The sequence below is a fragment of the Sesamum indicum genome, linkage group LG12 (assembly GCF_026168435.1).
Source record: "Sesamum indicum cultivar Baizhima isolate 11 linkage group LG12, ASM2616843v1, whole genome shotgun sequence".
Classification (NCBI taxonomy): Eukaryota; Viridiplantae; Streptophyta; class Magnoliopsida; order Lamiales; family Pedaliaceae; genus Sesamum; species Sesamum indicum.
The window spans coordinates 11,987,833-12,010,116 of NC_142668.1; the positions used below are offsets into that span (position 1 = coordinate 11,987,833).

A 22,284-nucleotide genomic window follows, 5' to 3' on the forward strand; every position below is an offset into this window, starting at 1 on the left:
TTGAATTAATTAATAAAATTATATTTTATCTTAATTTATAGTGTTAAATTAATGTATTTCTTAATAAAAATAAAAAATAAAATATAAACAAGTAGACTGTTAATTTATAATATTGATCCAATTTATTTTTATCTGGTAAGCTCGCATTAATAACGCAACGTTCGAGGGAGTTAGATCCCTTCTCACAAAAAACATCAAGAAGGAACAGGGGGTGGGATTAGGCCATCTTAATTGGCCACATGTGCCCATTTGGAGACACCATGGGCTAATCCATTACAGTTTCTAGGTATTTTTCAAAAATTCAACTTTGCTCTGCATTCCCAAATTGTCGAGGTGGTTTGGACATCAATCTGGGCTGCTCGATTAACTCCATCTGATTTTTCTTGATCTAGTTGATGGCAACAGCTGAGTCAAACTCGATGATGGCTTTTTGTATTTGCTCCATGGATTTTTACAACTGCAAATCTGATTGCCCGTAACTCTGCAGATGTCATTTGCAAAGATTTCAAAGGCTTCGGCATGAAGAAGAAATCCATCATGGTCGTGGTAGACAAAAGCAACAACACTTTTATCCTCTTTGCAGACGATGTCTGAATTTACCTTTATCCATTCCTGTGGGGGTGTGTTCACAGTTCGTTTGGTCCTTTACCTTTCGAGTGAATTTTGCTCTCAGGTGTTCCTCTGTTTTATCCTTAATATCTTGTGCCACTTCATCTGGAGATTTTGCCTGCTTTCCATGAGTGTGATCATTATGTGCTTTCCAGATAAGTTCCAAAGAGACGACCCAGCATGTAATGAATTATTGTTGGATCGAGCAATTTGGGAAGAAACTGGAGTTTGGTTTGAAAATGCGGAGGAACCACTCTCTAATCGACAACTGGGATAAAGAGTGTAACCTCAGTTGCTATTTAGAGAGTAACCAGAATCTTCCGAGAAAGGGCAACACAGAAATAGATGGTGGATGTCTTCGACCTGAATTTGGAAAATTTAGCAAATCTTACCTCTTGTTGGCATTGTGTCAAACATAGTTCTCCAAATGAAAACTTTCAAGCAGTTATGAAGATCATGCTTCCAAATCCTTATTTCAAGCAATTTAGTTTCATTATCAAGAGGAAGAGCCCGTTGGATAACTTGGAATGTCGTTATGGTTGTAAACTTTCATGACTTAGAGGGCACCCAATACGGTTTGAGGGGTTCCATTGTGACTGGAGTTTGAATTTTTTGAATCTCCGAAATGGTATTTGCAGTGAACAATTGGTGGAGAAGGTCAAGTTTTCATTGGAGGCTACCTGGATCAATCAACTCAAAGACATACACTGGTTCAAAAGGCGTGGTTGCATTGTTCACGACAGGGGTGAAATTTTGGATTGATGGTATCTAGGGATCTTCCCAAATTTTGGTAGCTGTATTAATTGAGACCATGTGCTCCCGTTTTTTGGATGATTTTTGCACACTTCACCGTGTCCTGTCATATCCATGTGCTCCTTGAACCTGCAATGATGGTTTCAACCTTATGCCATTTTTCAAATATTTTGCACAAATAATCTTACACCAGAGTTTGTCAGATTTTTTAAATATGTTCCATGCGATCTTTGCGGTGAGGGTTTTATTGAAGTTGGAGAATTTCTTGAATCCTAATTCTCATTTGCTCTTTGGTTGGCAAATGGAATGCCATGATTTGAAAGCCAAAAGGTGTTTGTTGCTATCCTCCGTGTCAGTTTTCCACCAAAACCTTTGCACAGTTGCATCCATTTTCTGGCATAATATTTTTGGGAGGAGGGATGTAGATTGAGTACACGGGGAGAGATTGTGCAACGTTCTTAATAAGGATCATCTTGCCAGCCCTTGATGGGAGATTATGGAGTTTTCATTAATCGTTCTCCCAGGGACAAAGGCCATTGGGAATGAGGAGATGATTTTATCAAGATATAGCTTAATTCAGTTGGCCAAAATTTTGGAGATCACTTTATATGTGGTGTTACAGAAGTTGATAGAATGGAATTTATCAACAATGGCTGATTTGGGGCTCTTTGGGATAAGGGTGATATAGGTATGACAATTTGCTAGGTATATTTGGCCTAAAGTGAAGAAAGACCTTGTAGCTTCAACAATCTGATTACAACAATGTGCCAAAAGTTTTTGTAGAAACTGGGAGGGAAACCATATGGTCCAGGAATTTTGGAGGATGCTAATCTTTGTATTTCTTCGATTTTCTGCTTGATAAGGTTGATTCTGTCGTGGCACTATCCAAACATTTTTTTTGTTTCGTTTCCTATGTTCAAATCAAAGAGTTTTAGCCTGTTTTGGAGGCAAGCCATAGGGAAACCTGCAATGTCAATCATCGTCAACAACAAGATTTTCATAAGAAAAATCCTGTACCACATATCCTCAAAACAAAAAGACCGCGATTTTTTTTTTTTTTTTGCAAAATTTGGATGCGTATCAAGGAGAATTGGGCAGTGGTAAAAAGCAATTGCTGGAAGGTACAGGATGAGGGCATGAGGATAAATGAGGCACCAATCTGCATTGGTCACTCCCCTATCCAATCTGGATTTAATATTAGCCAAACCAAGTCTTTGGTTAATTCAGGTGAATTTATTACCAGAGAAACCCAGATCAATAAGATTGTAGTTTTCAAGTTCATTCCCCATGAAGTTTCTAGAGCTAAAAGCAAAAGGTTTCCCTCATCTTTTTTCTTCTTGAGATAGGACCGCATTAAAATCTCCCATAACCAACCAAGGTGCATCAAAATTAGAGAAGATATCAGTAAACAGTTCCAAAAATAAGGTTTTTAAAAGGTGACAGGAGGTACGTAGGTGAGTGGATTAAAAACTGGAATCAAGAACAGGAAAGTGACAAGGGGAGATGGACCATGGTGGAATAAGAGGATTTTGAAATCAACAACCTCAAACAGTAAAGAGAAGGAAAACCTTCAATCCCATGAGAGAGTTCTATTCAGACGAGAGAATGGACATAAGATCGATCCAACTTATCAATATATTTTCTTGTCCTTTTAGTACTTTAAAGACGCTCTAATAAAGTATTCATACAAAATTATTCTAGTAGGAATACGAGTTTGAGCAACTGTGGTCATAAGAGAACTTTGAAGCAACGTAAATGTCTGTGTGTTACATTTACCGTCTTTCATATATCTTTGTAGACACCTTCATAATTTGACAAAATTTAATTCCTGAGTAAATACTAATAAGTTATGAATAATATAAAAACTTTAATTAAGATGGGATACTTAGTTTAAACTTTAAAGTTTCACCAATGTGGGAATCAGTCTAGTACTATTTCATTAAGTTGTTTCTTTTATTTGTGGCCACCTATTGTCTTAAATTTAATGATGTTTTATATTGATGCAATTAAGATGTAATTGACTATTATTAGGCCTAGTGTCCATAGTGATGCCAAAATATATAACTAGAGGAGATGTGTAATCCAAAATTTCAAAATTTAAATCATACAACAGTCAACGAGGTCCAGCAATTTTAAGGTTATGTGTTCGAACCCCGTCAATGTATGATATGTTATTCCACTTTAAATATTAATTGTTGTGCTATATTAATAATAGTTGTCAATTAGATGTAGTAATGTGATGTTGATGGTTATATATGATTGTTATAGTTGTCAATAGTTGTTATATACAAATATTTGATATTTATAATTAAACTCGATTTATTCAAAAAATAATTGTCGATCACTTTTGATTAAAAAAAATACATCAACTCAGATTCTATATTTCACTTTTAAAAAAATAACAAAAAGAGTATGATTTAAGTGGTGTCCTTCATAAGGGTTTTATGGAATTTTATTTTTATTTGAAAAAAAAACAAATTAAATGAAAGAAAGATGAGTGTATATGTTTCTTCATATAATATATTTTTCACGTGGGAGGTAGAAACAAATTAATATCCCTATGTCCCTTTGATTTGTTGGTTAGAGGGGCCGTTTGGGAACACGTGTTTTGGCTGAAATTATTGACTTGGCAAAATCCACTACGGCACCTCGATGATAACGACAAGGGAATTTTTCAGGCCGACTTAAATGTACAAAAGCGCCCTTCTACATCTCATAAATTGACAATTTAATCCATCTAAATCTTTTCCTTTAAAAAAAATTCAAGGCAGCAATTAAATGATGCTATCAATATTTTAATAAATTAAATAATGCATAAGTTTGATTAATATATTAATATAAAAATAAAGCATGAAACACATTATAATAATGTCATATAAAATAAAATAAATATACACATGTTCGATAAAATTAAAATTAAAATATAATATCAAGCTTGTTATATTATAATTCTTAAAGTGAGATAAATACCTAATGTATACTTACAATTTTCAAGTATAAGAATTTTTAATTTAGTCTCAACTTTGTCACATTTATCATAAATATATATATTATTAATAACGATAAATAAATTATAATAATTATTTCGATATATTGGACAGTATTTCTATTCAATAAATTTATAAATATGATTAATGATAATGGTATAATTTTTTTTTTCTTTTTTGAGAGGAGTTAATGGTATAGTTGGGTGGTAGTTTTTGCATAAATGAATAATAAAAATACTAAATCACACCACACGCTCAACACGTGCTTTGTCTGTTTCTGCCTAAAAAGGGTTGGCCCGGATAAGGTCCAAAAACAAAAATTTGGACTTGTATCCTACTTAGCTTTATGTTCCTACAAATCAGCCCTATTCAAATTGGCAAAAGCCGAATAGTTGAAAAAATAAATAAAATAAAGCATAGACCTTCAAAGTATTTGTCAAATCAATATTTTGCACGGATTTATTTTATGTATTAAATTTATAAAATGCGTATGAAATTTCTTAATTACAATAGTTTTAATAATCACAATAATGCACGAACTTGGATATTATTTTTTTACTTTTAGGAGTTTCTAACGTTTCATCTTTTTCATTTTACTGATAATGTTGGGTCCAATTTGGAAATATAGCACGTAACAAAAATTGTTAGTCAATTTTTAACCGGAAATTTGTTGGGCCCCCAAAATAAACTACTGCACTGGCTGCTCAGCTGGGCCGGTCGGGCGGGCCCGTATATCTGCTAGCGCAATGCATCAATCCTCATGCCTTTTAGTTTGACTTTGATAAGGAAATGTTATTTAAAGTAAAAATTAAATTACAAGAAATTTATTATTTTAATTATTTCTGACTTAACTAGAAATCATACCAAAAATATACTTTTCGTGATTAAAAGGGAACATACAACTGCAATTGAATATAATCACAAACTTTATTGACTGCGTACAAAGCCAAATAGATCGTAATGATAAGTATACAAGATTTTAATACTATTATTTTACCAATATTTATGGTAAGTAAGAATAAAATAGTATTTTATTATTTAGCAAATCCTGTTATAAGATTAGAATTTATTGCTCAATTCAAGCTCAATCATACAATTGTATTCTAAATACTTATTTACTATATCAACTAACATATGCGAACCAAAATCATATTATTTCTATGTATTAAAATTTATATTACTTATATATTAAAATCAAAATTACATAGCCAACATGTATATATTAAATAAAATATCTTATAATTGAAAAATCGAATTAGTATCTTACATTTTCACAATTTTTTTGATGTGATTCAACTACACTAATTATAGTTTTGACAAACTCAAGGCTTGCTTTGCATTTCTGCCTTTCACCTTTCTTGCGGCTGGGGATGAGATCTTAATTGAACAAGACAAATGATAAGTAAAAGAAACACAAACCAAACATCCAAAGAACCTTCAACCATTTTAAGATAAACACCAAAGTAGTTCATTATGCATAACTAGAGGGGTTCCAAACAAAAAAGGACTTAAGACCAAATAAGAAACCTAAACTAGAATTAGCTTAAAAATCCATCCATAGCATAGACTCAAATTACCCAAAAACTAGAATTAGCTTAACAATCCATCCATAGCATAGACACAAATTACCCAAAATCCTAAAGCTTAATATGACATAACCTGTCTACAGCTTCAGTGACCCCCGGACTTCACAGCATCCAGAACAAGCTTTGCCCGTGCAGTCTTCACCTCCAACTGCCTCAGGTAGACCTCCATCTCCTCGACATTCAGCTTCTTCCATTCTTTTTCCTCCTCGAGCCCTTTTCCGCTTTCATAATACTCTGCCCCAATCATCAAAATCCTCTCCTCCACAGTCACACCACCAGAATTCACTCGCTTGGCTGGCAACAGCCTCTCCAGATCACTATTCACAAACTCCAGAAACTCATTTTCAACCGTGTAAGGCCTCTTGCTTGGAATCTTCCTCAGTGCACTACCGTTCCCCATCACTTTTTCAACCCCATTTTCTTTCCCACTCTCATTCCACCAAATTTTCTTGGACAACTCGTAAACATTCTGCTCGTGTCGCTTCGAAAAGATCCTTTCCTTACCCTCCTTCTCTTTGCCCTTATTGTTCTCATACCTCAGCCTCAACCTCCTAATCTTGTCCTGCAACTGACTCCTAATCACGTCCGCTTGCAAATTCTTCTTAATAAAATCATGAAATGCATTCAAGTCAGCAACCGGATCGGACTTCTTCTTGGTCACATAATCAATCATACCTTGCAAAATCACAATCTCGTCATCCTCACTCCAAACCCTCTGGAAAAGCAATTTCTTCTCGGAAGTTTCGGGCTCGGCCTTTTTCTTCAACTTCTTAGCATCCTTAGTATTCGTTTCTTTCTCTTCGGCAGGGCGTTTTGCGGCGGTGGATTTAGCAGGAGTCACCAGATCCGAAGCAATGGCCTTGGATTTGAGCTTCCTAGCGCCGTCACTGGAGGGCTTGACGTTCGGGTCTGGTTCGTCGGAGTCTGACTCCGATTCAGATCCACTCTTCTCCTCATCAGAGGATGAAGGCGGCTGCGTTTGGGGTTTAGAGGAGGACTGAGGTTTGGCTTTCTTGGGAGTTGCCAGTGTTGAGGATGAGGGCTTTTTGCTAACTTGCGCCAGATGGGGTGCGGAGTCGGAATCCTGCGAGCCAGCGTCTTCAGAAGTAGCTTGGTGACCTTCTTCCTTCCCTGATTCCATGGGCTTCTCGGGTTCACGATTCTTAGCCATCTTTCGAGACCGGTTCACTGTGAAACTAATTATTGTCACACGAACTAACTATTCCCTCTCCAAAAATCAGTATATCAGTAAGCACACACTATCAATCCCTTAAATAGGGATGACTATGTGCCGGCTAAGGAAGGCCATTTGGCCTTCCTTAAACCCTTGAGTTGGCTAAAAAAACTAGCTATGAAAATCGGTGGAAAAATAAGGAAGAGATGGAGAGAAGATATTTAATTAAATTGATGGAAACCACCCAAAATAAACTACAGCACTGGCTGCTGAGCTGGGCCGGTCCCTATATCTGCTATCGCAATGCATCAATCCTCATGCCTTTTAGTTTGACTTTGATAAGGAAATGTTTTTTAAAGTAAAAATTATATTACAAGAAATTTATTATTTTAATTATTTCTGACTTAACAAGAAATCATACCAAAATATACTTTTCGTGACTAAAAGGGAACTTACAACTGCAATTCAATATAATCACAAACTTAATTGACTGCGTACAAAGCCAAATAGATCCTAATGATAAGTATACGAGATTTTAATACTATTATTTTTACAAATATTTATGGTATGTAAGAATAAAATACTATTTTATTATTTAGCAAATCTCGTTATAAGATTAGGATTGATTGCTCAATTCAAGCTCAATCATGCAATTCTATTCTAAATACTTATTCACTGTATCGATATTTTAAAATCAACCAATATATGCGAAAGAAAATCATATTATTTCTATGTTTTAAAATTTATATTACTTATATATTAAAATTAAAATTACATAGCCAACATGTATATATTAAATAAAATATCTTATAATTGAAAAATCGAATTGTCAAACTATAAATAGATTGCGTGGCAACCAAATTCCTCATTTGTGGGCCAATTATTTTAGAGTGTTGTACGATAACATATTGATGGGATTACAATCAACCAATTTTATTAAATAATCGCTCTCTTAATCAGATCCCGTGCTTCACGGGCTTGTACGTTCTCAAGACTCAAACTTTCAAAGTCAACGAAACTTGATATAGCGCACCTCATAAAATTCCAATGGGTGGACTCTCTCTCCATTGTTGGAAATTTTGAGCATGGTTGAAAAGTAAAGAATGTCTTTGTATTTTAATTTGTGATTTCATTTCCTCATCTTGTTTCATTAATTGATAGATCTATTTATTGGATGAAAACAAACGTTATATATTAAATATAATTTTTAGAATTTACATGTAATTACACAAAATCTCATATAACAACGATATAACTATTGCTTATACGTATTTATACTAGTAGGGAGGATAAACGTCCATTGTCACTATCGTTACACACTTTTTCACGTACAGACCCTACACATAAAATATTATTCTTAAATTGATGCAAATAAAAAATCGAACCCAACACTTATTATTTAACCTAGTCCTAATATCATATAAAATGACTTGGTCACATAGAAATCTAAATGTTTCAATAAAAAAATATTTAATATTAATATCTTAACATATTAAATTATGAATAGGTCCTAATTTTGATATTTAGGGCCAGAATCCGTCAACCTCTTTGAAGGTCAAACCAAATCAATCTTGTGATATCTTTTAATATTTTTTATTGTTCAAGCTCGTCTTTATATGGCAATATATTTTTATATATAAAAAAATATGTATATATTTATAGAAAATTTATTATTAAACAACTTATTTTAATAATCAATTCCACTCAAGGAATATATTTAAAGTAAAAATTTTGTCTTAATATGATAAAGATCGAGAACTCAAATACACGAATGGAAAGTAAATAAAGACAATACAGAGACTGAATTTTATTCAAAAATTTTCGTATATTTATTATGTTACGATAAAATGGTCATTACATTAAAAAAAAAAAATTACAAAAAATGTCATTTGGGCATCAGTATGGTGTTGATGTTAAAATTTAAGTACTAATTAAATTATTTATAAGTATTACTTTACGAATATAATATTAAAGGTAAATTATATTTTGTTATTTGAATTATATCTGTTTTTATATTTTGACATCAAATTTTTTTTTTGTGTCAATTTACTGTTTCAACTTTACAAAATTTATAATTTATCATATATTATAAATAATATTACATGCAGTGCACATGTGAAGTGTATTGTTAATATGAAGTTTACGGAATGGGGCCGAACTTTCAACTTTTTCAGCAGTGACAGCGATATGTGGTTGGAGGGGGCCAATTGTGAGTGTCGTGCGAAGTGTGGGGGGGAACGTTAAAAAACAGTATGGGGAGGGTGATGAGTCATTATTCAATCAAGAATATAATAATAAAAATCACCAAATTTTTCGACACGTGCCCTCAAAGGACGGTGGGGTAGGCGGGAATATTACAGTGTTGCCTTTTAATTATTTCAGTTTGAAAAGGTTGTCACTTGCCAATTTCATTCTCACCTCAAAATTTAAAATTAATTACTCAACTATAAAGTAATATATTCGTGGAAAATTTTAGCTAATGATTAAGTCATTTATAATTATTCAGATAATAAAATAATATTAATTACAAAATTTGAATAGCAAAATAAGTTTTACTAAAATAAAAAAGTCCAACTATTTTATAAGGGCCACTTTGGTTTTTAGTATAACGTGAGACATAAAATACAGAAATAAAAACAGAATCAAGAATAGTAAAATAGAGGAATTAGGATATCGAATTTTCAATTCGATTCGATACAATAATATCAAATGCACGTTCATAATTACCGTTATGATTGCAAGTGTAGTTGAGGAATTCACAGATTTCAAATTGGATTGTGAAGACATTTCATAATTAATCTAAATTTGATCAATGTATTGAAAAACGAAGATGATAGATTTAAAAACAATTTTTTCATTGATAGAAACAATTAGTTACATCGTATAATGTATTATCAAGATATTGAAACTCTAACTAAACTCATCAATAATCACATTGACATCTTATTAAATACATTAATAACTTCATAACAAAAAAGACAATATAATAAATTACAAATTATTATATAAATCGACATAAATGCAAATTTGTGTATTTAATAAAAAAAACTAATTGTAATCTCAACTCTGAAGCTTACCATTACTTACAAGAAAGGTGCGATTGGCTATTTAATGTTACCATGAAAACTCAACCGCGCATTTTCCAAGAATTTAATAAATATTCACTCATCTCTATCATACCATACCAATATTTGTTTAGAAAAAATAATAAGTTTCTAAAATTTCTAACACATTCTTTTATATATAGTCATTAAAAAAATAATATTTTTAATTTAGTAGTTAAGACTAATTTATTATAAATAAATTTGAAATTATGAGTTTGATTAATTTAGTTATTTTATTATTTTTTAATTATATTGATGTATTTCTCGTATCGACATATCAATATTGATTTACGATGATGTAATTATGTATGAATGAGAGAGGATTGAAGGGAAAATATGGGAAGAGGGGAAAAAAAAGCGAAAGAAAAGGACAAATGAGAAAGTGGAGTGATAAATGGAAGAAGCAAGGATTATGGACAATCACAATTCATGGTAACCAAATATTAAAGACAGTTACTAAAATAAAACAAAATCTTACTGCAATTTAATAGAATTAGTTACCAAATTTATGAACAACGTACGGCGGCCCCGAATTTTGGAGAATCACTCGAATTTAAGCGTCAGGTAATAATTAGTAACTGATACCAATTATTTTTTGGCGACGGGTTGAGTGAAGAAGAGACGAATAGTTGTGGATGAAGAAGTGATTGGCACCTAGAAAAATGGATTGGGACAAGGAAAAACAGAGAAGCAACAAGGATTAAGGAAAGTGCGGTCCGACTGACCTCAGCAGACAAACCCCACCCCACGAAGGACTGATTTTCATTGTGTGAAAAAGTGAAAATATTATGGGAGGCTACTGATCTGGGTCTAACGTAAGATCACCATGATTCTTATTTTCTAATTCTTCTCTAATTATTTATTTGGTAATTCTTGTTTGTTTTCTGATCTCTCTCTCTCTCTCTCTCTCTCTCTCTCTCTCTCTCTCGTTCTTGTTTTTTTGAATTTCGTCTCCCAAGAAAAAAGCGACGGATTACACGCACTGATGCTACAGGGTATCGTGTATTGGTGATGAAATGCTGATCACAGTAACCTTGAAATGTAAACGAGAGCCCACCATTATGACGCCATCTCCTATAATGAAACAAACATCCATCTCTCTCTCTCTCTAGATCTCTCTCTCTCTCCCTCGCACTCTGTATATAATATGCCTTTCTCTCTTTCTACCCCGCACGCGAAAACTCTCTCCATCATCGTGATATAATTACGTACCAACAAAAGGGTTCGTCATTTTTTATGTTCTTCTTGTGTACACGTACGTATACATGCGTATTTGTGTGGTATACGTACTCGTCTGTGTGTGTGTGTGTGTGTGTTTGAATATGAGTTAGCTCTGTTTTGATTGTAATGCGTGGAAAGTGTTCACGGGTACCTTATGAGTTTATTATTATGCCTCGAGCTTCATTGAATTCTTGCCGCAGCTGTTGTGTGTTCCCCTTCATTTTCGGGATTGTATCTTGACTCGTTGATTTATTGATCTAAGGCTCCAATTTCTCAAATTAGGTTTTTTCTTTCTTCACTGTTTCTAACTGTTGGTGGATTAATTGAAATAACATTTTTGGAGATTTATCTTGTGATCTTGAATTGGAATTTGGGTCCTTATCACAGACGCGATTGATAACTTAGAGGCAAAGAATTTAGCTATTTGTTTACGTAGATTCTGGGCCGAAAATGTTGCTGTTTCGATTTTATTGATGTTGCATGCCTGTCCTTTTCTGCCAAATTATATTTTATGAGGGACATTGGTTTTACACATATAATTTGCATTTGGGTGCTTATCAGTATATGACATCTTTTGTCTTTTGTTGGACATTATTGTTTGAGAGTCTGTTGCAGTATTAATGTAATGAGGCCAGACATTTTTATATGTTAATGGGTTGTTCTTGTTTCATTCAACAGCTATATTCATATTGAGGAGAGAAGAAATTTCGGGTCGGATCAAAGAACGTTGATCCTTGTCTGAAATAATCGGTAGGGGTCAGCAGTTGCCGATTATTGAGTACTTGTGTGTACAAATTGTTGAATTGATGAGAACAGAGTGAGTAATTCAACTGTGACTGGGAATTCTTGGTGGAATTCATGATCCTGAATTTCTGCAATGGGGCACTTGAACGCCGAGAAGAAGTGGGTGTTCCCTCTTGTTATAAGTTCACTAGTCTGCGTTTTCATTCTTGCGACCTCCTTCAATATGGGGCTTGTGTCCTCGGTAAACACAATCAATTCGATCTTTTCTCTGTTTCGTTCTCGTGCTTTGACGAATCAAACCATCCCCAATTTTGCCGAGGCAAAGGTTAGCCAAGCTCCGAGCCCGCCTGCTCGTCCTCCCATTCCAAAATTTGCATATCTGATCTCCGGATCAAGAGGTGATTTAGAGAAACTTTGGAGGACTCTTCATGCTCTGTATCATCCATGGAACTACTATATTGTTCATCTGGATCTCGAGTCACCACCAGAGGAGAGACTTGAACTCGCATCTCGGGTGGAAAAGCATCCTATTTTCACAAAAGTTGGGAATGTGTATATGAATGAAAAGGCGAATATGGTGACGTATAGAGGGCCTACCATGGTTGCTAATACTCTGCACGCATGTGCGATTCTTCTGAAGAAACACAAAGATTGGGATTGGTTTATTAACCTTAGTGCCTCAGATTACCCTTTAGTGACTCAAGACGGTGAGTTCTCTTTCCTTTCTGATTCTGTAAGGGATTTGAGCTAGTGCAGTGATGTTCTTGTAATAGCAATCTTTGGATATAACTGGATTGTTGTTCCAGATCTTCTGTACACATTTTCTGACTTGAAACGAGGACTCAATTTCATGGAACACACAAGCGACTTAGGCTGGAAAGCGTAAGTTCTCATTGTATTTTGTTAGTCTCATTCAAGTGGACAAGGCCACAAACGCGTGCTGACTTATACTTGGTCTTGTTGCAGGACTCACAGGGCAATGCCTTTGATTGTTGATCCTGGACTCTATGAGACAACCAAGTCCGACATATTTTGGGTCGCACCTAACAGAAACTTACCTACCGCGTTCAAATTGTTCACTGGTTAGTACATGCATCTCATTTCCTAATTCAACAATTCAACTTTGGTGCATCTGACCCTTTCTTTAATTTTCTGTGCATGTCGAGCACTGATGACAAAGTTTTGTTTATTATCTTAGCTCCCTTTGCCCTGAAATCTTGGTTCACGGTTGTTTGCTGATAAATTCTCATACTCTTAAGGCATAGGAAGCTAAAATTGCCTACTTCTCAGTCTTTGTTCTGTATGGATTGGTAAATATGCCTGAATACTTGACAACTTCCATTGCACTACCTTCACTATCTGCAGGTTCAGCTTGGATGATCTTATCACGGGCGTTCGTCGAGTACATCATATGGGGTTGGGATAATCTCCCAAGAACCCTTCTTATGTACTACTCGAATTTCCTCTCCTCCCCCGAGGGCTATTTTCAGACGGTCATCTGCAACATCCCAGAATTTATCCCAACCGTTCTCAACCATGACATGCACTACATTTCTTGGGATAACCCCCCACAACAGCATCCTCACGTTCTCTCCCTAAACGACACCGAGAAAATGATTGCCAGTGGTGCTGCTTTTGCACGTAAGTTCCGACAGGACACTCCTGTCCTGGACAAAATCGACAAATCATTACTCAGGCGACGAAACGGGAGCTTCACGATGGGTGGATGGTGTGCAGGCAAACCGCGTTGCTCCAAGGTTGGAACTCCAACGAAGCTCAAACCAGGTCCTGGTGCAGGTAGGCTTCGGGGACTTATAGATAAACTAATCTCGTCTGCACAGTCCGGCCAAGAACAGTGTACCTAGGTTTTATTGTATCAATTTTGGTCCGAGGTAGTATAAAAAGGGAATATTCACATTTGGTGTTTCTCAAGCTCCAATAATGCATTAGAATACTTGATTGAAGATACAGCTCCACAGCCCCAATTTTTGTGGCTTCTTTTCTTCATGTACATAGGCTGGTTATAAAGGTAGTTTCACATTTTAGTCTCTTAGAGCAACTACCTTAGAATATGGATTAATTACACACTTAAGTCTGTCTCTAAAAATACAAAATTACCTTTTCACGAATTCTTTTTTCTAGAATTACACTTATACCCCTCCAAAAACTCTCTATTTACACCTGAATTTTTTTCGTTAGAATTTGAACATATAAACACCAACGTTAACAAAAAAAGTTACTCCAAAAATATACATTGCACCCCTTAACGAGCAGTAATTTCTGTTCATTCATGACCCTGCAAAGTTTATAAGCTAAGAGAGGTATAACAGACATCAGATCAATCCAAATATGCACAGAACTGTAAAAATTACAGCATATACAAAGAAAAATCAATGTATAACACCTTCACGCATCTCAATCTCGATGGATCCGCTTTTCTCCTAATATTTATCTACAATATACTTGTACAAAAGATGAATCTCATTCTTCAAATTAAAATATCTCCGCTACAAACTAAGGCAAAAATTTGTTTGGGGCGATAACAAGTCGGTCGTGAATTACTCTGGATAGTACTTCACCAAATTAAGCCATCTCCAAAAGCTTAATATTTCCTACAGAGTTTGCAGCAACTAAGGCGGGAGACTGTCCACGCCAACACACGGATGAGATGAACTGTGCAGTCTCGTCCACTTCATCACCGGTTCTATTGAATTTGAACGAGAGAACGGGCATGGGGAAAGCCTTGTGGTAAACAACAACCTGTACGGTTGTAAAGTATCTCAGAAACAATTAGAGAACACATATGTATGCTAATTTTGAGCTCATGAGATTTCCTCAGAACATAGCAGCATCTAAAGGGCCAAACTATGCCAAAAATAGAAGCATCAAATGTTATTATTCCCATGCACTTTAAGAATTTACACTTCATAAGAAGGTCAAGAGACCTCAAGCTAGACAATCATGGTACCTTAATTTACTTGTCATTGATTAAAATGCAAGTTGAAGTGAAAACAAATTGAGGATGGTATATTTCAGTCGACCAAGTTCAAAGTACAAGTAATATAACTCAACTCTGGTTATCGGTAAAAGCTTTTTCACAGTGGACACTTTACATTCTCATGCCTGGCAATGATGCATCTGGTATCAACTCCACCAGGGCCATTATAGTTATTTCAGGATGTTTTCACTTCACTAATTTGTTCAATCTATCACATGTTCCTTTTTCTTACTTTCTTTTTTAGTTATTCACGATGTTTTTACTTCACTAGTTTGTAAACTGTAACATTTTTTATTGTTTTTATTTTTTCCTTTCTTCCTTGTCTTCCCCCCTCTAAGAATGTATTCACTATCTGAAAATTTAACAAAAAAGAGTAGCTATTGGGGATCGAGCTCACGAGCACGGTGTCATTATGCTGCAGGAGAATGTGAATAAACAATGACATACATGCAGCATACTCAACCAATTCCTCCTAGCTTTCTCATCTCACCGCCGCAGTATTGAAGGTTTCTTACCAGGGAACTGGATAGATCCCAAGGATGCAGATCTCATTTCTGTGGATCATTATCCAACCTAAAGTACACATGAACAGATAAACCTATGGAAAGGTTCACACGAGCACCGTCATTTGTGGGCCTCATAACTTTTCTTCTTTTATTCGGTTAATTTTGGTTCTGATATAGGTCAGGACCAAGAGGCAGTGAGGTGAGATCATCAATTTTAAGTAAAGAGTTGTGTTCTTACAACAGAGTACACCACAAAGCACATATATCCAGAACATATATAAGAATTATATATAATAAGAACAAATAGCTGGATGCACTAAGGAGTACCAACATAAAGTGACTATCTAAGATACCTCATTTGTTTCTGAGCCGGTTGCAATGTAACCATCAGATACAGACAAGCCAACAAAGTTCTGAAATACAGAGATGTCTATTGTCAGTCATCAAACACGACCACAATCTTTGTTGACAGAAGAGAATAAGAAAAATAGGCCACAATTAGGTCAGAGGGGAAAATTAGATGCAGTTGGTTATAAAAAATAAAAGTATTTAAGTAAAGTGAATAAAAATAGAGTGGGCAATCTTCATTATTTCTATATTTTAATGTATCATCAGCAATAAAAGTAATAGGATTATGAGCCTGCTTTTGAGTGGCAACCCCGAAAACCTTGCTGAGTAAATGCGCAAATTAAATATTCAAAAAGTGGGCACCGCATACATAAACTTAAGCAATTTTAAAGGAGGAGGGTGGAAGAAGATACCTTTACATTCAGGTGGCCTGTAAATGACTGGAGAGGAGAATCAAGAACTCTTGATGTGCTCATTGTCAAATCCCATAGCTTTAATGTGTTATCTGTTGATGCCGACACAAGAGTTGTTGAATCAATAAACTTCACGTAGCTCACTGTCCTGTTATGCCCAACTAGAGTACATAAAGGCATTTTTGAGTTACGAAGATCATAGTAATATATTCTATGATCTGCTGAACCAAATGCAAGAGAACGGCCAGAATCTGTGGGGAACTGAACACAGCAGACATTGGCCTTTGTCTTGATGGTGCCAACACTTACTCCCTGCAGTAGCAACCCATGTAAGAAAAACAACTTATTACACATCCACAATGTAATACACACAGCAATGGCAACTAGATGCTGTAGTACGTTTAGTTTCAAAGCTGACATCCACCAAGTGCAAAAATAGAATTGCCTGATTGATATTCCATAGCTTAACGGAACCATCATCGCTCCCACTGGCCAGCATTGTTGGATCTGCCACTGAAAAGTCAATAGACCACACACGCCGTTCATGTTCTCTCATTTCCTTGAAAATTTGACTTCTCGTAACGTCCCAAACCTAGATAATATATCAAGAAAATGAATGATGGTCAAGGTGTGAGAAACAAAAACAAAGACTTAAGGTTTTCAAATGTAATTTACCTGCACCACACCTTCAAAGTTACTCGAAGCAATTTGGCTTTTAATGTAGCTATTCCAACAAATGCTGCTTAGCTTTGATCTACTTGACATTTCAACCACAGGATAATGAATATCACGTTCTTCATTTAAGATTGAATTATACTCAAAAACTTTGATCTTCTTGTTTACGCCGGCAGTTGCAAAAAACTCCCCATCACGGTCAAAACTAAGGGAGCATACTAGGTTGGATGAATTTAAAAGATCTCCCTGCTTTAAGTCTGCCTTCACTTTGAGCTGACTAAAAGATAGATACTTGCATATCCCTTCTAGGAAGGTATCTACCCAACCAACTCGCCTAAGCTCAGTATACCGCTCTTTTGATGATGGGTTGCTGATAGAACTTCTTTCGGTTGCTACAATAGATCCTCTACCATCACTACTGATTGGAGAGGGTCTGGCCAATGTTCGGCATGTGGATTTAACAGCTCCGCGTCTTGTCAAAAAATAAGCAGCTTCCAATTTCCGGAAGTTCTTCATCAGCCGAGAACTTTTGGAGAGAACACTTCCTTGATTTGTAGCAGACATCTCTAACGTCTGATATTCATCTCTATGTTCGTTAGGTTCATCTGGCTTATTGATATACAAACCCTGCCTAATTCGCTTTCTGGACCCTGAACTACCAGAATCATCATCGTCCATTGTGTTCATTGAATTGGGGGCTGAAGCTGAGTTCTTGTCCGAATCCAAGCTTGAGCCTCCTTTTCTCCTGAGAGCTCCCTGCCGCTCTGTCACTTCTTCTATGTCAGAAGATATAACGGATACCGTCTCCTTCAAGCTATCTGCGGCAACCTGTTTTCTTTGCTGCAGCAGCAGAAGAAATTCCAGCAACAACTCCTGCTCCTCTATCTTTTCTCGAAGCTCTATAGCAGCTTCTCGTTCTTCTATGTCATCTCTTGGTTCATTCAAAAACTCACTTTGCAATAGCTCACTGTTAAACATAGTGTGAGAAAGTATAAGAATAAGCAATGAATTGACAAGACAAAATACTAACTGAATTAAAGCACATCCCTCATCGTCTAGAGACTCATAGAAGAAGTGTACTAGAAGAGACGTCAGCAAGAAATTACTGAATTGAGTGGTGAGACTGGCAGAATCAACCACAGAGAATAAATCAACAAAAGCAATTGGAAATTAATACAATCTGCTGATAAATGAAGAAACTTCATCTATTTATTATTGTCTAAATAATATTCTGAAAGCTTTAATCTCTTCCTATTTTAAACCATACATAAACTACCAACTCAAATAAGTCCATGATCAAAGGAGCACATAATCCTGCTGGTGAAGTAGGGTAGCAAGAATCTTTATCTACAGAAGGTAAGTAATGAAACAGAACCAAATATCAACTGAAGCTTCATTGGTCAGTCAACATGCTATTACAAAACTTACCTCATTTTAGGCCGGCTACTTGGCTCCGGATGTAGCAACCATAAGCAAAATGAAGCTTGTTTAGGCCACTTAAGAAGCATCTGTGGAGGGAGCACACGATGTCTCAAACTTGCCATAGTTGTGATTTTCTCTTCCAGTGAACCGAAAGTGCAAAATAGCTGGTCATAATTAAAAATCTATATCAATGAGATGTTTGAAATTAATGCAATCAAACTTTCTAATTCATCAAATTCTACACCAATAACCAGGGCAGCCAAGAAAAATAACTCCCTACAATTTGAGAGATCTTCCCTCACTGACCTCAAAGAGTAAGACACCAAGTTGATAAATGTCGGATGCATAAGAGCTAGGACCACCGGAAACCTCTTCCGGACTGCTGTACCAATTGGATTCCAAGAGCAATATTTGTTTCATAGGAAAAGAATGCTGCTTGTCTTCTGCTCTATCATTGCCAGTCGCTTCAGAGGCATGCATAGCCTGACCCGAGCATGATTGCAAGCAACTGGCCTCAGAGTTCATCTGTGAAGTTGCATTAACTGTTGTCCTTATGAGTCGAGAACCATGGGAATCTAACTGAGTTCCAGAGTTCTGGCGCAAATGTGAATCACAAGGCAAACGTGAAGCCGAGCCCGTAAACTCAGCCGTCTGGCTGTTTGATTCATGCTCCTGAGAATCCGAACCTGAATCTGAGCAAGAAGCAGACTCTATGAAAGAGACGCGGTTGAATGAGGACATGATGAAGCACGAGGGACGAACATTGTGAACAACAATTCCCTGAGAATGTGTGCGGTTAACTATATCTACAATTTGAGAAAATATGTGAATGCATTCGAGGGCATCAACTTTCCTTTCTGGATTATCCAACCACTGTCTCAAGCTAACATCTCTGCGTTCCACTGGCTGGACAAGGAGTCTTCCCGCTGTGCCACCTTCCCCAATGCCCTCAACCTGAGTTCTGTGGTTGTTTATATGTGGGCCCGGAGTTCTTTCCCTCCCTTTTCTTACAGATATCAAGCCAGAATCATGGGATGTATTGTTATCTGACGACCTGACAGTGCTTGCACGGCGAACTCCGCGATTCCTGTCCAAGAATGATGAAGAATTCAACCCCCTAGAACTATCAGACCTCTGCCACCCAGACTCGTGGGAGCCCTCCATAACTATCCACCTATCAGTACAAGTAAAAGAATCCCAGTATATACACAAACACATACAGAACTGCACAAGGATTTGATCCACGGAATCCCAACAATTTCTTTCACCGCCGCCATTTCGAATCAAGACCACATCATAGCCGCAACAATATTAGCACCCATCTGCTAAAGAGGGCACTCTCTCTCTCCTCTCTAGATTATGAAACGCCTCTAGATCATATAAACACGCCTCAAAGATTACCGTTAAAGCAGCCCTCCTCAATCAAATTCACCAAGTTAGCAAGAAAAGTTTAAAAAAAAAAAAAAAAAACTCTAATCACCCATAAAACGCGCCCCAGCCAAATCTTCCACCGTTTACAGACGGTCACACATCAACATATAGCTAGATGGAGAAAAGGAGACGAGAACACTTAGCAGTGCCCATTATCAACACGAGGGGGCGGGAGGGCAGAGAGAGAGAGAGAGTACAAAAGAACAAGAACCACACAAATAGATACTGTCAACTTTTTCCTCGCGCCCCAGCAGAAAAGGAACAGTGTGCTTTTTCCTAAGAGACCACAGCCTCATAAAAACTCCCCCACGCCCCAAGAATTTTTGTCAAGAAAAAACCAAAAACAGTTCAGGGAAGCTCAGACCATTGATGTTAAGGTGCATTACGTTACATTACATGTATCACAATGGATTTCTCGAATGTCAAAATCGCATCTTTCTTTATTACATTACAAGTTATTTCCTATTATTATATTAGTTTTTCAGAAATCTCAAAAGGGTCCCCGATTTTCTACAACCACAATCATTCCCTCTACTATTCCAATATCTTGTACACGTCGACGTGGCTCATTCACATCCTCAACCTCACAAACCCTTTTCACAAGAATAAGGGGTAAATTCGAAATAGGAACATTTCCTATTCAGGGCTTTGATTCTGTAAAAGCATTAATTTACTTCCCGGATGTGGCCCGTAAGGATCTTCAATTTCCAATGACAATCTCAGAATTCGCAAGATGTCAAATTTAAATTACAAAATAGTCGTCTTTACAATAACATGATAATATAATATATTAAGTGAAGCTTTAGATCGAACAGCAACCCAATTTGCTGATGCAAAGCGCACAGGAAAGGGACGACTAAGTCAAGTTATTGGTGGGGTAGAAATCTTTTACGTTGACATTAATCGACAAATTTTATTAGTTAGTGACGGGTAGGACTAGCCATTACTTCGATATCATCATCCCAAAATTAGGATTTACACCACTGGCAAAACCCTAATCATAATGTTGGCGAGAGGATGGTTGATCATCTCAATCAAGAGAAGTTACTATCGGACGAATATTATAAATACTTGCCATTGATTCATCTGTAAAGTATGAAATTTCATTTATTTTTGCCATTGAAGGTCATATTTTCATTTGTGAAACATTCACGGAACAAGTGATGAGTGTTTTTTGTTTTTAATATATACATATATTTTATTTGAATTTGGTCACTACCATTAATCAAGATACGTTCCCAAAACCATAAATCACTTATAGAGTACTTGCATATTGATGTAAACCCCTACATCATTGTTATATATTTCAATCTCGGAAATTAGATCATTTTAAGAACTCTTAATTTAAGTAAAATCACATGATATGTTCCTAACCAACAAAAATTAGAAGTATGATTTGTAATTACACTAATTTTGGGGGGAATAGTTGCAATTAGTTTCATACTATTTCAATATATTTTTAAAATATTGGTTTTCATTTTAACCCTTTTTTTTTTGGTTTCCATTTGAAGGTTAACCCTTTAGATCTTGGGTCCAAACGGCGGCGTAAAATTGCAGCTGCGGATTTCATGCCACAATAAAGGAATCAAATTTGATTTTATTAAATTAATGGGAATATATTTGCTATGAAATTAATTGTTTTTTTAATTTTTATTACATTCGAATAATAAATATATTATATTTGATGTATAATTAATTTTAATAGTAAATAATATTACTAAACTCGGTTCGAATTAAACTTTCGCCTACAAAAACTCCCGGTCGCCGCAGAAAACCCCACATACATATCATCAAGGAAAGATCAAGATCAACGCTAACCAACGGCCGCTGGGGCTTCCTCGTATTGAAACGGCGCCACTGTTACAGTCAGTTTAGTTTCTTACATACTCAGTCGCAGCCCGGTACTTCTCTCCATTGCCCAGCTGGGCCAGCTTCAAATTCACAAAGGATCGTTTATCAGACCGCCTAGTACGCAGCTTCATTGTCAACCAGAGATTTCATAGAGTTCACGTCCACGCCAAAGCGATTATCGCTAACATCACCCAAATCCAGGTTCTCCAAAACGTCGAATTCGAGGCATGAAATGTGGTGGTGGGGATTCCCATCATTGGCGGGGTTGGTGAGGCCGAGATACTGAGACGCGGCGGAGGGGACGAAAACGAAGGCCACCGCGGCCGGGCAGGCGGTTCTTGGTTGGGGTGATGGAGAATCTGAAGGATGTGGAGACGGGGAAAACGTGTCTGGCGGGAAACAGGGCTCTGGCGGCGGAGAAAGTGGTGGTAGTGTCGATTAGCCGAATGACGCGGGAATCTA

General features: G+C 36.3%; 3 protein-coding genes and 1 long non-coding RNA gene across 9 annotated transcripts; 2 read left to right on the forward strand and 2 right to left on the reverse strand.

The window, feature by feature from the left end:
* Positions 1-122: 122 nt before the first annotated feature.
* On the forward strand, positions 123-2,246 carry LOC110012117 (uncharacterized). Its single transcript, XR_002287225.2, has 2 exons — positions 123-673; positions 765-2,246. It is a non-coding gene; the product is annotated as an uncharacterized LOC110012117 (long non-coding RNA).
* A 3,528-nt stretch (positions 2,247-5,774) lies between these two features.
* LOC105165390 (GLABROUS1 enhancer-binding protein-like) lies at positions 5,775-7,371 on the reverse strand. Its single transcript, XM_011084383.3, has one exon. The coding sequence runs from the start codon at positions 7,104-7,106 to the stop codon at positions 6,021-6,023; it is 1,086 nt and encodes a 361-aa protein (XP_011082685.1). The 5' UTR covers positions 7,107-7,371; the 3' UTR covers positions 5,775-6,020.
* Positions 7,372-10,844: 3,473 nt separating this feature from the next.
* Positions 10,845-14,231, forward strand: LOC105165389 (beta-glucuronosyltransferase GlcAT14B). Of its 4 annotated transcripts, none has more exons than XM_011084380.3 (5): positions 10,845-11,028; positions 12,113-12,885; positions 12,985-13,060; positions 13,145-13,260; positions 13,544-14,231. In XM_011084380.3, exons 2-5 carry the CDS (start codon positions 12,312-12,314, stop codon positions 14,041-14,043), a joined length of 1,266 nt encoding a protein of 421 aa, XP_011082682.1. In that variant the 5' UTR covers positions 10,845-11,028; positions 12,113-12,311; the 3' UTR covers positions 14,044-14,231. The 4 variants fall into 4 exon arrangements, with proteins under 4 accessions (XP_011082682.1, XP_020550394.1, XP_011082683.1 ...); XM_020694735.2 differs by lacking the exon at positions 10,845-11,028 and adding an exon at positions 11,173-11,468; XM_011084381.3 differs by lacking the exon at positions 10,845-11,028 and adding an exon at positions 11,173-11,435.
* A 325-nt stretch (positions 14,232-14,556) lies between these two features.
* LOC105165388 (protein SPA1-RELATED 4) lies at positions 14,557-20,355 on the reverse strand. 3 transcript variants are annotated; one of them, XM_088876211.1, is made up of 7 exons: positions 18,847-20,355; positions 18,547-18,704; positions 17,119-18,085; positions 16,862-17,035; positions 16,444-16,755; positions 16,036-16,095; positions 14,557-14,938 (listed from the first exon to the last, which is right to left on the reverse strand). In XM_088876211.1, exons 1-7 carry the CDS (start codon positions 19,756-19,758, stop codon positions 14,762-14,764), a joined length of 2,760 nt encoding a protein of 919 aa, XP_088732337.1. In that variant the 5' UTR covers positions 19,759-20,355; the 3' UTR covers positions 14,557-14,761. The 3 variants fall into 3 exon arrangements, with proteins under 3 accessions (XP_088732337.1, XP_088732335.1, XP_088732336.1); XM_088876209.1 differs by having other exon boundaries at positions 16,889-17,035; positions 18,847-20,353; XM_088876210.1 differs by lacking the exons at positions 14,557-14,938; positions 16,036-16,095 and having other exon boundaries at positions 16,506-16,755; positions 16,843-17,035.
* Positions 20,356-22,284: the final 1,929 nt, after the last annotated feature.